The 15,838-nt window shown below is 38.8% G+C and overlaps 1 protein-coding gene across 1 annotated transcript in view; it reads right to left on the reverse strand.

The window, feature by feature from the left end:
- Positions 1–12,099: 12,099 nt before the first annotated feature.
- The window catches only part of STK32B (serine/threonine kinase 32B), a 175,487-nt gene continuing 171,748 nt past the window's right edge, over positions 12,100–15,838 (reverse strand). Inside the window, exon 12 of the mRNA XM_032686574.1 lies at positions 12,100–13,728. Within this exon, the coding sequence (XP_032542465.1) occupies positions 13,590–13,728 (139 nt within the window). The 3' untranslated portion in view covers positions 12,100–13,589. The remainder of the gene's footprint in view (positions 13,729–15,838) is intronic.

Here is a 15,838-nt window from a genome sequence, read left to right on the forward strand (position 1 = left end):
GAGGCGCAGCAACAGCCTATCCCTGTGGTTAAGTGGGTGCTGATTACTCAGAGGAAAATTGCTCCAAATCACTGTCTATCAACTGCTCATTTTCACAAGACACAGGACTGTCTGTGGGATTTTGCAAGTGTAGTTTTGTTGTTACATCTTCCGCCTTGTGAGGGACCCAGGGCTCCACTCGTGCCTGCAGTTTCCCTTTCCCATCACTATATTTTAAAGAGGTGGAATGTTGTTCTGTTGCAGAGCACCAAAGTCCCATGGCATTTAGAGCCTGGGAATTGCTAGCTTTTATAAATGGTTTCTGTTGGTTTTTTTGAGACCAGACACTGACTATTGAAATAATACATGATCCTGAACAAATAAAAGAAAAACTAGGAACGTTCAGTCTTGACAGCAAATGGAATCAAAGATGAGCAAGCCCAATTTCTTTTCTACTTTTTTTATATTAAAAACTAATGTGTATTCATGACATTTCTTAAGTAGTCCATCCACACTGTGTAACCTGATCAATGAATACCTTCAACAGGATTCTTGCAGGCTCTGGTTGCCTCAGGATCCTGTGCATAGGTGTTTCTCATTCAGGGTCTGTAGCACTGGGCTGCAAGTAGGCAAGAGCTTGTGCTTCTACCACGCAGGTGAGACCTTTCCTTTTAAAACCTTTCTTCCAAGGTGAAGATGGTTCTTCCCTTTCAACAACTCAGTGACCAGGAATCTCACATAAAGTGAGGAGAAATCCTTGTTCAGTGCCCTCCTCTGCCTGAGGACTGTCCAATCCAATATTAAAGGAAAGGCCATTAAGCATAGCCAGAGGAAAGTTTTCTCTGTGGATGCACTTGACAGGACTCTTGTTGAAGCCCCACCACTGATAAACAAATGAGAAGAGAGGATGTTGACATTGGAAAGGGACTTTACCACATCCTGCTTCCATCTGAATCCTACTGAGGTTCCAAAAATCTTCATAGCTATAAATCTGGGATGCTGCTTTTCTCATTACTTGGGTAATAGAAACACTGGCCATTATTGCTGGCCATTAAACAATTCCCTGTAGAAGAGACAAAACCTTTCTGAAAAATACTGCTGGTCTTTAAAGAAAAGAAAATCAGGAGTTTTCCACTGAGTCTGCTAAATTGCCTTTGGACTTTGAACCTGTTTTTGTGGGCTCTTGTGCTGATCCTCCTTTTCCTGGCACTCTAACTTTCCTCTAGTTTTCCGTAACCATATCTTAATAATGGTTTTGTGTGTAAATAACTAGATCTGTCAAGAACCTAGAAAACCAGTATTCTCCTTTTGCTTTGAGCTGGTAGAATTTTTTCAAGAGAGCTTTTTCTGTCAGATAACGACGATTTGCAGAAATCCAGTTTCCAAGGGAGGAGCCTTTCCTACCAGCCTGTGCCCCACCTTCCTAAGTCCTGGCAGTTCATACGTGTCAGCTTTCCTGCCCTCCAATTTTGGAGCCACTGAAAGCCCCTGCTGTGAGAGTTGTTTCGAAGTGAACAAATGCACCTTCTTCTCCTGAAATTATGCTTTTGGAAAAATATTTTCATGGGAGCTGGTGAGCTCTAATCATCCAGTACCTCATTTGCACTCGTTTCCTCTGCAAGCCTGAAAGAACTGGCTCTGTTGCAGAGACTGTTGTTCCCAGTAGTTGTATTTTCCCTATTTCCCTTTATTTCTCCATGGGCAACTACAGAGGGGTGAGGTGTGCTTTGCTGGAAGATTTACAGCATTTTCTAACACCAGGGAACAGTGGAAAATCGAGGCTCTGAAAGGAAATATGACACATTGGGCACTAACTCTTCAATCCATTCCTCAAGAATCTGCTTTGTCCTGGTCTTTCAGATCCACTTGCACCTCAGGTCCCCGTGCCCTTGCTCGTTGTGCTTTTCCTCTCCTTACTTACGCACCCTCCTGGCCAAGCTGTGACAGTCCTAGGCTCCATATCTCTTGGCTGTCTGAACTTTAATCTCCAGCCCAATCTCCTTGCTCAGACTGTAGCCTCTTTCCTTGTTTTTCTCTTACTCTTTTCCCAGACTCAGCTTTTCAGCCCAGGCATTTTCATTTCTGCTTTACCACCAGCACCACCACCTTTGCTCCTTCTCCTCCACAGATACTGCTCCAGCTCCCTCAGTTCACAAACACATCACAATAGCACTGACTGAACGGTCTACCAAAGAGGGTTTTGATATCTTTTATAATTTTGGGTTTAGGTTTCTTAGCGTTTTAATAAATTTGGTGCAAAATGCTAATGGGTCTTGTTATCATAGAGAGGATCCAAGCACTCTGTGACCTGTGTCCTTCTCCCCAGTCTGCTTGGTTTTAATTGCGTACAAAACCTATCACAGGGATGGGATAAACTGGGGTCCTGAGAGCAGCTTGTGGATGAGGCTGTAAAGCACTTGACCTTGATTTCACCCGAATCTTTAAAAAGTGTGAACTGAGGGTTGTGCTCAGGGGCCATGTGTGTTGGATTGTGCCTTTGCAAAGAAGCCCAAACTGTGTGCTGTGATGATTTCTTTGCATCAGATTGCAGAGTTGGGGACAGCAGGTGAGAAAGCTGTTAGAGATGTAGGCAGATTATTTAAAGGTAAGTATAGCAAAATACAGTTCTCTATCTTCCTTCTCAGTAAGGAGTGAATGGACAAAGCTATATCTCTTGAAAATAAATCAGCTCGAGCCATATACTAGACTTGGATAGAATATCAATTGTTTAAAATATGAAGTGGTAGGCAAGGGACCAAAACTACTTCCAGTATAAATGATGGTTTTCTATATATCTGTTCATATTTACTTTGTTTATGCATTTGTTCATGTTTAGTGGAAAGTAAAAGGCTTGAATTTTTCACTGCTGGCCATCTTTCCTTTAGATGTACTTTGGGGAGGGACTCTTCCTTTTCGAGCGGACACTGATGGCTATTTAACAGGGTTAATATCAGTCAGGAAAATTACCATCAGCATATCAGAAGAAAACATTTTCATAGATTTCCGTTCAGTGGCTTTTACCTTTTACCTTGAAGGTAGAAGAAAGTATTTCAGCTGACACTTGCTTTTATGTTGCTACTTTGATCTTCCAATGGAAATGGATCTATAATAGCACTAGTAGCTTCCATTGCATCCTTTACATTGAAGAGACCTTTTCAGATAATGTGATTTCTTGATAAAAGAAAAAGGATGTAGTGCTCCTTATTTTGTGCTCACTGCACATTCCTCTCTTTCCTCTACATTTTGTTGATGGACTGCCTTACAGGCTGGCTGAATGCACTTTTTTAGCCTTATGAGCCCCATGTTGCCCTGTGATACACATCTCTGTTCTTTTGGAAAAAAAAAAATTCTGCATTAGTGTTAATGGACACTCTTGCCAATTGCATTTTGTATTAAACATTTTTTTTCTAGCTCGCTCCACCCACTATGCCGTATTTTTCATGCAACATAAGGGATCGTTAAATGTAGTTGTGTTTTGAATAACATAAATTCAAAACCAGACCTCATTTCTAGTATGTCTTATAATCAGGATATAGTTGTTTTTGAATGTGCTTTCATAAAATGGTTGGACTTAACTAAAAAAAACATTTGCCATCTAAGAAAATGTTTGTCATCTAGTGAAAGACAAACCCAAAAACATACAGGCATTAAGGTTTGCTGAAGCAAATAATTTTCTTCTAACTGATGTGGAAAAAATTGCCTGAAATACATCAAAGCTAACACTGAAATAGAAATAGAATTCATTCTCATTTTAAAAAGATGGAACCGAGAAGCGTTCCAGTCTCTCAGGATTCTGAGTTACAATTTGAACACTTACATATGAATACTGATTAGAGAACAGTAACTTTTTGTCCTGTAGCTGATCTTGAGAGCAAGCAATATATATGTGGTACTTGAACAGCATGTATTTAGAACTTTTTTCCTTAATTTTATGTCAAGTGTACTGTGTGCATTGTGCTCTTCTTAACAGTCCACTGTATAAGGAAATCTTGTTTTCTTTCATAGCATTGCACACACCCCCCTCCCCAGATTGAAGGTTTGTAAAATGGTCATGTTAATCTGGAATTCTTCAGAGAACTGGGGGCGGGGGGGAAGACACTCTGTGTGGCCACTCTCCTGGAAGGATCTATTTTAAGCTCCCTGAACTTTGGAAAGTTTAACACACAAGTTTTCCATTTTCTGGAATAATTTTCTCAGTGTTAAGCTGTCGTAGTAAGTGCTGGTCTAGGAGTATACTATCTCTAGGACAGCTGTAGGTCTAGCTAGATGGAGGTCTTATTGCCGCAAGAAAAGTAGGACTTTTAGACACACCCTGGTGCTTAGGACCTTTTACTGGTGACCTCTGTATGTCTGACACAGCTGCTCAGGTCCCTGAGATGCCTGTGAGGTCTTCCTGTGGGGTGCTCTGAGGTCTCCCTGTGAAGTAAAAGGAAAGAGGAGACTCTAAGTACATGGTTCTGGGTTTCCTTGGACTCTGTGGCTCAGGCACCTAGATTTCCAGCACTTGAATATTTTAGCCACTCAAGTCCCTTATTAGAGCTACCTCAAAATTCTAAATTCAGAAGATCCAGCTAAGGCTGGTCTAGGAAGGATAGCCAAAGATGTGATTTCGTATCTCCACAGCAGAAATAGGATCCAGTGTGGTTAAAGAAGACCTTTCTTTGAATTACAAAGAATTACTGTCACTAAATCTAATAAAAAGTTGATTTTATTTGAAGAAAAGACTTGGTGGGAAGCAGAGGTGCTCAGTTAAGTGAAAATTCTTGAGAGAGGAAGAGGGTCTTTAATACTTGGGCATTGAAAGTGGGCAAAACCAAAGAGGTGCAGAAGAGAAGTTTAAAAAACTTCAGAAAATTTTGATGGAAACAGAGAAATTTATCTGATAGCATGAGAGAAATCTTGTTGCAAAAATACTTTCCCTATTAATATGATACATACAGGTAACAATAAGCTATGGCTGGAGCAACACAGATATGTTTAAATGCTTGTTTTATGCTTAATCTTACCTTCTTATGTTAAGGAAAACACCCTTATTTGGGAAAACATGATTTAACAACATGAAATTATCAGATTCCAAATCTTAGGACAGAGTGGGTTTATTTTGTCTCCTAGAAACACTCCCTTCTCTCCAACCTACTTAACATCCATTTCTATCTTTTCTGTCAGGAAGCCTGCAGATCTCAAATCCCTAGAGGCAAAGGAAGAAAGATTTTCATTTTTAACACACTTGCAGATGTGACTGCATTATATCTCATTATATTTAAGCACATTATTTAGCTTGGAAGATTGAGCCTTCTGCCATCCATTGATGGGAAAAATCTATTTTCTATGTTACAAATGTTTTCCTGTGTATGTTTTCCTATCTGTATTTTGACTTGTCATTTGTAAAGTGATATACATACCAAAGCTACTGGTGAACATGAGGCTGATGAACTAAGAAGTATCTCTCACAGCCAACACTTTTAATTATAGATTAATATGTATATGCCATATAATGAGCATATCACAATGTAAAAGATTACAGGGATGGCTGCATTATTTTAATGGAAAGAGTTTTAGAGTAAATGTCTTCAAGAAAAATACAAGCATATTTTCGTCAGGTAATACCTTTTAAATCTCATAATGTTCATTTGTGAACTGACTGACACAGTTGATAGGAAGTGAGAAAAGCTTTTATTTGAATTGTGCTAAATGGAAAAGGTTTAACTTGTTATTCTCAGCTAGTACAAGTAAAGTAATGCTCCTTTTTCTTCAAGGAGAAAAATACAGTCAAATAATCTGTTCATACATATGTATACTCTTCAAGAAAAGCGGGGCTATGTCCCTGTTAGAGATACTGGCTCAGTAGACCAATAATCTTGGTCCTACCAAGAAGAGTGTCAGCACAACAGAGTGGAAGGTGAAAATCAGCATTAACACAGTCAAGGTTGGAAGGAGCAAGCTCAGGGAGCTAAATGCATCGCTGTAGTACAAATATGCTAAACCCATGCAATAAAATAGCCCATAGCTTTGCTGTGCACATAGTTGCTCAATGTGTACTGATATTCAAAAAAAACCCCAAAAACTTTCACTTCTTTTTCCCAAGACCCTGCAGTACTATGAAACATGATAGTATGAAGTGCTAGCAAGTTCCTGTATCTTAAATATGATAATGCAACCTCATATCAATAACTCACAGTCCTGATAGGGCAATTGTAAACAGTCAGCACTATTCACAGAGAAGATTTTCCCAGAGACAGGCAGCACTTCATCTTAGAGACACAGAGAGCTTAATTTGTGTGGGAGGACTGAAAACCCCATGAGGGGAAAACAGAGAAATGTGTTTGTGGTGTGTGTTGCCAGGGGAATATTTGTGTATTTAAAGAGGAGACAAATTCCAGTGAGGGTAATATGAACTAATGAAGGACTGAGAAAAGGCTATCTGTGTGGACCTATTAGTCTTCAAAATAAAAAAAAAGTGGAATAAAATTCAAGACTGTTAATATGAGATTTTTAAATATAGTTCACACAATTTGACCGGTAGAATTTAATATCTCTGCTACAAGTTTTAGCAGATACTTTACCTTGAAGAAAATAATGAGAATAAGGTAATGAAAGTTCCTGCCATAATGTGATAGCACACTGTCAGCTATATACTTTTAGGGCAATTTGTCTGCTCATACTGTGTGGTTATGCCTCTCATTTGCACAAAAAACTATGATACTTACTCAAATAGCTGTGCCTATAAGATGGGGAAAACATATTTCAGAAGTCTCTTTAAAATATGTGTTAAAATACAGGACAATCAGTCTTACTCTCTTTAGTGTTCTTTTTTATTTGCTGTTCAGTATTAATATGTGCCTCTGAAAAATATAATATTAAGCTTAATACTGAAGTAAGACAAATGCTAGCTGCAGGAAACCTTCTGAAACACTCAGACTGGTGGACTTGGTGGGGTTTCAGCAAGTTCTAAGCAATTCCAAGACCTTGAATTCCTGGAGTTTGTGACTCAACAGGAACAGAGTAGGTGGAAAACTGTGTCTTTTTTGTGACAGGTGATCAGTGAGGTTGGGATGTGCCTGGGGGTGGTGCTTGGCTGGACCTTGGGAGGGCAGTAATTGTTCTGTGTCAGTCAAAATGGTCTTCAGCTGGGATGGATTTTTGTGCTGCAGTGTTCACATGTGGATGTTTGCGCTCCACAGCCCGGTGGAGTGAGTACCCTGCCAGACTAGGGGGAAGGCAGGATTTATAGGGAACCATGCAGATTCTCACTAAGGGGGTGCAGAAGCAGCAAATCAGCTCTGATGGCAGCTCTCATCCTCTTGACATCTTCATTTCAGCTCTCCACATGTGCCTTTGGTTTGATTCTGCAGATGCAGTGATCTTTTACTCAGTGTGCTCTCACTGGCCTGAGCTGGACAGAGGATGAGGCACTGATTACAGCTCCTGGTGTCACTGCAGCAGGCTCTGCCACTGCTCCAGCCATTTCTGTACTCTCTAAAATTATTTAGCCTGAGCTTTCACATATACACGGGAAATTTATGACCTGAAAGGAGATGTTGCATATAATTGAATGCAGAAAAAAAAATCCATAAATCTACATTATATGGGTGCTCATTACATTTGTTAAGCTGATTTCACTGTTGCCTACTGCCCTGAATACTTTTTCCAGTTTATCCCTGGCTTCAAGATATATCTTAGAAAGCTAGTTCAAACTGTGAATTCCTTGCAGTATTGCCTGACTTACCTTAATGTATGGATATCATATTTATTATGACTCAATTCTTGGAGCATCGTCTCATTTCTAGTTAACCACAATAAAATTGCCTCAGTACCTTTACATATAAACTGAAGAATGTTATACTTGCTACAATATTGTATAGAAAAGTACTAATTAAATTGTACAGTACTCTTCCAAGAGGGACTTTTCAAGTACAAAATAATCACTGTGGGAAAATTTTAGGGCTGTAATATAGCACACATCAAAACAGTGGAAGGTAAGGTGCAAAAAATTATCTAGAACACTAGTTCCAATGTGGTTGTACCCACGAAAGTGTCTATGACTAAATTTAATTCCATTTAAAGGGGACTGATTTTACATAACTCTGTGTTCATGGGCATACATTTTAAAAGGACTTGCATTTTAGGATTGTTGTCAGTTGTATGTCTCTTAATGGATATTGAAAGCTACAGAAGTTTTTATACGCTTACTTTGTTGTTTATAATGGACTTAAAGAAAGCCCCAAACACTGAACAGCAAAGCTTTCTGCTCTGTGTTATAATTTTGAGTCTCTGGGAGGACTCATGAGGACAGTTGGGTAATTTTGTAAAAAATGGTTTAATTGATTAGATGCATTCCTCCTTTCCAATTAAAAAGGACAAAAAGAGGGACTTTGTGACTCTGAGCCAATTTCATTGATGTATAGAGCATAGCTAATATCAGTCATTACTGAGGTCCCGATTGAACCGTGTGTTTTCTCACAAACATGATTATAGCAACCTCATTTGCATTGCTAAATGCATGCTAAAAATACCAAAACATTTTTCCCTGCTGGCCAGAGCATAGCTGATCCAATCATTAAAATATAGATAAACAGATGTAACTACTCTGATGGAAGCTGAGATGAGTAAGCACAATATGCATAAGGAATCAGTAGTTAAGCCACTAGCGTGCTCTCCAGAAGATGAACTAGTATGCTTTCCAGGAGCACAAAGCTCCTGTTTAAAAATCACAACAATCTATCATGAAAGTTTTTGTGTGGCAGCAGAAGGATCTCTAAAAGCTTTACATCATCCCTCATTCAAAGTTTACCACATGTGCTAAGGGACTGAACTGTAACTGATACGTAGGAAAAGTAATTCCTGCTTTTCCTAGTAGGACTGATGACTTTGGCTGCAGCAGGTGCTGTAAGTTGTTTTCCCTTGTGCTGCACTAAAAGGCAGAGTCTGAGCAGCCCAGCACTGCTGACAGGTGGGGTCTTGCCATTCCTTGCTTCTTAATCAGTCTGCATAGAGGAACTCGCTCTGCCATGAATGAAATCTGGGTCAAATATAGAAATAATGGAGATTATTTGCAGGATTTCTGGTTTGTTCCAGGTCTCTTTTGGGGGCAGGAACTAGAGCAGTGAGGCTACCAGATGATATCTGTGGGTTTTTTAATTAATACACTTTGAATATCGCCTTGCTTTCCAGCTCCCACCAAAACTGCAGACCTGTCCAAAACCTCTAAGCTTTTTCTGTGTTGGCAGTCAATTTCTTCATAGCAGAAGTGTTAGCATACCTAACCACCTGGAAAACTAAAAAATGCTTCACGTCTGATTCAGCCAACTGCAGGTTCTCAGTACATCCCATTACACCAATATATAGGTTTAGTTTAAACAGTCAGAAATTAAGTTTGAAGTAATGATCACGTGCCTCTGCAAGCAGAAAACATCTAAATGAATGGAATGGATGGATTGGTGCCTAGTCTTTCCTCTATTATATACTTTGCTATCATTCTGAATAGTGTGCCAAGATCCATAACCAACCCTCTGATTCCCCCAAATCTACAGGAAAATCTTCTGGAAATATTATATTAATCATTTTTTTCAAGACTACAGATGAAAGTAGCCATGTGTACTTTATGACAGTTGGTAATTAAACATTTACAGTACTGTGCCAATATTTAATACACAATGTAGAAGGAGCAAACTGAACAGAAGGTAAATCTGGCAGAGTTTATTGCCGAGTGATGCTGTGGGAACTCGCATGTGTGATCAGGACTGCAGCACCACAGAGGAAGAGGCACTGTAATACGCTATGGTAGAACCAAACTGCTTTTCCAGCTGTGTTAGACTTCTTTCCCTCCTCCTTGGAACAGAAATGAGAAAAAATATTTTTATCCTTGAAATGACTTGGAGAAACCATATGAGACTTTGGGAGTTAAGATCACTGGCTGCTTTTGCAAGACAATAAAGCTGTATGGAATAAATGAGTCCCGAGGAGTTTCTTTTGATTTTATTACTGCCCCTCTTTCTTTTTCTCCTCCATATAACTGAGTATTTTGTAAAAACCTTCTATGTCTTATTTAGGTTCCCTTCTCTGTTTCCATTTCTGCTAGAAAGCAAGGCAAGAGTATGTTTACGTAATTTCTTGTTTATATAATACCACTTTTGCATGTAGGGATGAAAATTTTAAATCTCTCTTACTCGCATTGAAATGATCAGAAATGTTCCCATTTTTTCATAAGGATTAGACTGCATGTCCACAAGTTTTCTGTGCCATCACAAACACGATTCATCTGACTAAATGTCAGTGCACAATGTGAATGCCCACATCTGAGCTGTGCACACTGATGTTGTACTCCATGGAGGCAGAGCTACAGAGAGAACCATCTGCTAAAACAGACAGTCAAGACAGGGCCAGTGCACCAAGTCTTAAAAGCTTTCTTTTTCCTTTTTCATTTTTATTTTTGAGCCTGGATCTGGCTAACTCATTTTTCTTATGTCTAAAGTTAAGGGAGACAAGTCCCACCAAACATTTCTCAGGTGTATTCCCAGGCTGTGTGACTTTTCTTGTAGTATGTGTTCTGTCCTCACAAATCACATACTATTCAGAATGACCTCTATTTGTCCTCTTCTGAACAATTTTCAGGGCTTCCCATGACATTCTAGATCCTTACGGCTATGTTGGTCAAAAGAAGAAATGAAATAAGAGTGTAGGTGTCCCAGAGAGGTGGTGGATGCCCCATCCCTGGAAATATTCAACGCCAGATTGGATGGGGCTCTGAGCTACCTGATCTAGCTGAAGATGTCCCTGCTCATTGCCGGGGATTTGGACTGAATGACCTTTAAAGATCCCTTCCAACCCAAACCATGCTGTGATTCTTTGATTCAGTATTGCTTGTCCGTGGTATAGCTGAGGGTATTCACTCATCTGTGTAATAAGTTGACACAGATAATTATATGCAGCAAAAGGTACAGTTTTGCAGTCAGTGGAAGTGCCATGAACTGTGGATAAGGCTGATTGGTGCCGTGATTTCACTTTTTTGCAATCAGTATAGTTGTTTGAGAAATGACTGTGTGACAACAAGCATGAAATTAAAGTGTCTGAGTGAGCTTGCATTCACGCACAATACTCTGTGCAAATATATTTAAGTAGATGCAATCTACTGAATAACCAGACTGCTCTCAAAAACAGCTTAGTAAAACATTGGCAAAGACACCCAGCAACAGCCAGATCAGACTGCAAATATTTGGTAGAATCCTGCTGCTAATTAAATTCTATCTGCTGGAAACTCCTCCAATTTCTAATGCAGTCACCAATGAACTTCTTACACTCTAAAGGCTGTGGATCTTTCATTCTATAAACTTTTCATTCTATAAACCCAGGCTTCCTGGGGGCTATGTGTTCATTAGCTGGCAGTGCAGCAGGACAGAAGTGGCTCTGCAGAGCAGAGCAGTCGGCAATGCCGACCTCACATCCACATGAGCCACATTTGGGGAAGTTCCATTTCAGATCTTTTCTCACCTATTTCTGTGGTCTGTAAGCCCAAGGCTTATAGATGGCCTTAGTGCTCTCTTGGAACACATCTTCTAGTTTTGTATCATCCAAAAAGCATCTGATTCAGATGCTCCAATATGTACTAAAATGCAGCAGGGCTTTAAAGTTGAGACATTAACTTCAAAAATGCCTTCCCAGCCTAAATTAAGGTGCTAGCATAGTGACACCCTATGTGGCTGATGTTGTACAAAATCACCCACAACAACTCTTCTTGCTCAAAATAACTGTAATCATAGAAAGTAAAGCAAATGTGCAATTGCCTTTTTTCCACTTGTTTTTCCAACTGGAAAACTTTACATGAAAAATTTCAGTAAATTAGTGGTCCTGCTTACAAATATTCCATGGCTCTAGTCTATATAACCTGGGTCCTGCAAACATTTACCTATGAGTAGTCACATTAATTTCTATAGGATTAGTCAAGTAAATAAACATTTTCTTTCCAGGATCAAGATCCAGTTCAAGGTCCAAGATCATAATGTGTTTTGATTGGAACAGGACAATAGGTGTTTTCAGAAATTATGTGAAATATTATCCACTTTGGTCCTTCCCAAAGGAAACCAATGCCAATAAAATAAAAAAAAAAGTCATTATAAGAAAGGATGGACATGAAACAGTTTATTCTAGGCAATGAAGTCTGTCCTCTTATGACCAGAGAAATTCTGCTCCTTTGCTTGATTTTATGATTATTTCAGTCTGTGCCCAAATTAAGCAAGTAGACCAACACCATGCTTATGACAGATGTAAAATCTTTACCTTAGTACCTTTGTAAACTGCTTGTTGTTAATAGGAACACCATATCATTTAATGGAGCGATAAAAATCTGTATTCGTGAAAAAATTGTGACCGGAATTACATATAACACGAAACAAAATTTTAAAATAGATTCAATTACAAAGAACTTTGTTTTGTAAAAGATAGAATGGAAACAATATGGTAAAAACAGATTATTACAAATAAAATGCTTTTCACTCCCAAAAGCATAACTTATTTTTTTAAAAGGTTGAAATGAAATTTGCCTACAGATGGTAACCCTTCAAAATAAAAGGACAATAGGACAGAATTAGCATGCATTTACTATCAATATGTGGATGCACAATTTGTAAAATACCACAAATGTTTGGAGTTTGGGTGCTGTTTAAAAAAAAAGAAAGGACTTCATGTCAGCAATATTTTGACTGAAGTATGTTTCTTTCTATTCAAGACAGTTGTCATCCAGAATAGATCTGAAAACAGAGACAAATGTAACTTTTTCACATTTTATAACACCTAATTATGGATCTGAGCAAATTCCTAATGTTTTTAGCTTTCCTTACTAAGCTGCTTTTCAACTCTGGCTCAGCAAGCCTGTTGCTACAAATAGAAAGGTCTTTCTTTGCCATATTACCATACATAACTAATGTGTCTGATCCTGCATCCACTAAAGTCACTATCAAAACTTTGACTTGGCCAGGGTCACACCTTTTACTACAAAGCAGAACATATGATGTTGAAGAACAGTGTGAATACACTCAGGCTGCAACTTTTTCAATGAGTTTCAGGAATTTGAATGAAATTAGCCAGTGTTTGGCCTATTTGACAATACATTCATGTATTTACATCATGTACATATGTTATAAACTCAACAGCAGGTGCTCAGAAACAGCTGTGTCCAGCAGTTTCACAAAATCTCAAGCTGGACAATTTTAATTAACTGAGAGAGAGAGGGTAAGGTAAAGCCTTCAAGATATATTTGGCCCCAATATAAGGTTGTCTCTTGCAAGTAGCCAGGAATGTGGTAATCTTTGAGAGGCTGCCCAATGAATTGTTTCAAGTTTTCTTCCAGGATTTCGAAAACGAAAGTCACACTTACTTAAAAAATTGTATTTTGCTGCTGATGGTCATTTTTCCAGTGGCAGAGTCAAAAGAAGAGCAGAGTTGTATGTGGAAAATCTCAGCCGCTGTGCTGTGTGGGTTTCTCCTTGGCTGGGGATCCTGCTTTTGGAGGGGTCAGACATCCCAGGATCCATGTGGTGAAGGAGAAGGTGTGCACAGAGAGGACCTTCCCTCCCCCTGCCCGTGTGGAAGCATGTGCTCCATAGGGTTGTAGCTCACTAGCTGCTGCAGCCTCTTGTGCAGCCGTGTCCCAGCAAATTGTTGTTTCGTCCATCTTGGAGTTTCTCGTGGCTCTGAAGGGATGCTCTGCTGTCAATGCTGGAAGTCTGTCCACCTTGGTCCTGCTGTCTTCTTAATCTGCCAAAGGTTTAAAACATTGATATAGCTGTTATGTGCAGGTAACTGTATGGAATGACAGCTGTTCCCTACCCTGTGGATAGCCACATACACCTTGGTATAAAACAGATTCCTGCACCATTTGATCTCTATTAACTTTTTGAACTTTACAGCTACCATTTCTTCTAAATGCTGATGATTGCTTCCTCCTAAATATGTGCAGTTAGGTCTTGGTCAAATCCCACTCCCATTAAAGCTATCAAAACCAGCCAGCAGAGCAGAGTTCTTTCTCTGGCTTTAGCACCTCTGCTCAGATTGTAACTCGGCAAAACCTCCAGGTAGCTCAAGAATGATGAAGGCTATTGACTGGGCACACAACTGCAGTAAGTAGCTGCTCCTCTCTGCTGTCCTACAATGTTATCAGTAACCTTCATCAGTAAAAGAGAAAAAATCATGAGATGAAAGTATATTCAGTATTCCTCTTGTTATTACTTCATATGTTGTCAAAACTTTGTAAGTGGTTTCAAGTAACAACAGCAACAAAATCTTACGTTGTTTAAAGACTGCAAAGTTTTCTTCTCTTGGTATAATTTTTTAGAGAACAGCAACAGCTTTAGCAGCACCTGCAGTCCCACCAATCGTGTTATCATAGAGCTTCTCAGCATTTCTGTTCTACAGTGTTGGCAACCTCTGTGATTTCACTGTGATTCATGTGATATTCAGTGTTTTCCTCCAAACACAGACACAGTGTAAGTACTTTCAAGAAGGATGTAAAGATTCATGAGGAAGCTATGAGGTAGGCACCAATTTTTTTTAAAACATGAACAGCTACTGTTTTGAAGAAATTTTTCTCTTTCTTTTCTCAAAATGGGAAACACCTGTTGATGTGCTCCTGAAAAAGCCACCAAAACTTAGCACCAGAGACACTATGGAGGAAGCTCTTTGTTACAGTGATTATAAATGGTATATGTGACATACTCGAAAAAAACTGCAACTTTGCAAGTAACATTGAATACATTAAAAATACTCATTAATGGAAAAGCATGCAAAAATTAAATTTCAAGGGTCAGTTTCAAAGGCTAAAATACTTTGCATAAAGACTATAGAGACACTATAATGAAGACAGAAGGCAATGTGAAGGGACATGAAAATTCTGTAATAGTAAAACAGAGGAATAAAGGAGGCTATTTAAAAATAATGAAAACACTGTCCAAAAACTTAAGCTGAAAAGCACAGACACAGGAAATGAAAAACTGTAAGACAGACTGAAAAAATAACAGATTAGGGGAACAAATTTCTAGAAGCATTTATCCTAATGGTGACTTTTTTTCAAGTGCACCAGAAAGATGATGGCTACCATTGAGTCTACAGCTTAATGTATGACTGAGTTATTAGAGGATAGCACAAAAAATATGACTCTCTAGCTGAAAAGCCAATGAATTATTTTCATCAATGTTCATGCAAATGAGCTTAGGAGGGTTCCTTTCCTTATGAGAAGTTTGTCCCTCATCTCCAGTTAAACCATCAGTCAAACAGCTTTAGAACAAGGTGTTTAAAGTAATGTTGACAAAGCATCAAGACAGTGGATTTTCACCCAGGGACTTTAAGAAAATTGAAATATATATAATTTCTGCACAGCTGAATGGAGAATGTAACATACTCTTGAAATTGTCTTGGCACTATGGAAGACAGTAAATGTGACGACTTTGTTTTTTTGTTTATTTAGGGGTTTTTTGTTTGTTGGTTGGTTTGTTTTTCGTTTGTTTCTTTGTTTTTAACAAGGGCTTCAAAAAAGATCCAGGGGACTACCAGGAGAGTAATTGAGTTAGACTTGAGACTTGAAACACTTTAGGGTCTGAGCTACTGGTACAAGACTGAAGCATTTGTAAGCATTGACTGCAGTGCTTGGAAACTCATATTGCAAACTGTGGGTTGCAAACTTTGCAAACTGCTAAATAGTGATGTGAGAAAAAATTTTGCTCTATGGAGACCTGAGGAATCATTAGATTGGTATAAGACATGCAAGTGCTTTCTCCCTGAAATTGTGTATTTACGTTTTTCATAAAGTAAAAAGAAAAGGCATGAAAAAGAAGGCATTTACTGTACTGCTTAATTTAAAAGGAATTCTCTC

This window comes from Chiroxiphia lanceolata, chromosome 4, assembly GCF_009829145.1.
Source record: "Chiroxiphia lanceolata isolate bChiLan1 chromosome 4, bChiLan1.pri, whole genome shotgun sequence".
Lineage (NCBI taxonomy): Eukaryota > Metazoa > Chordata > Aves > Passeriformes > Pipridae > Chiroxiphia > Chiroxiphia lanceolata.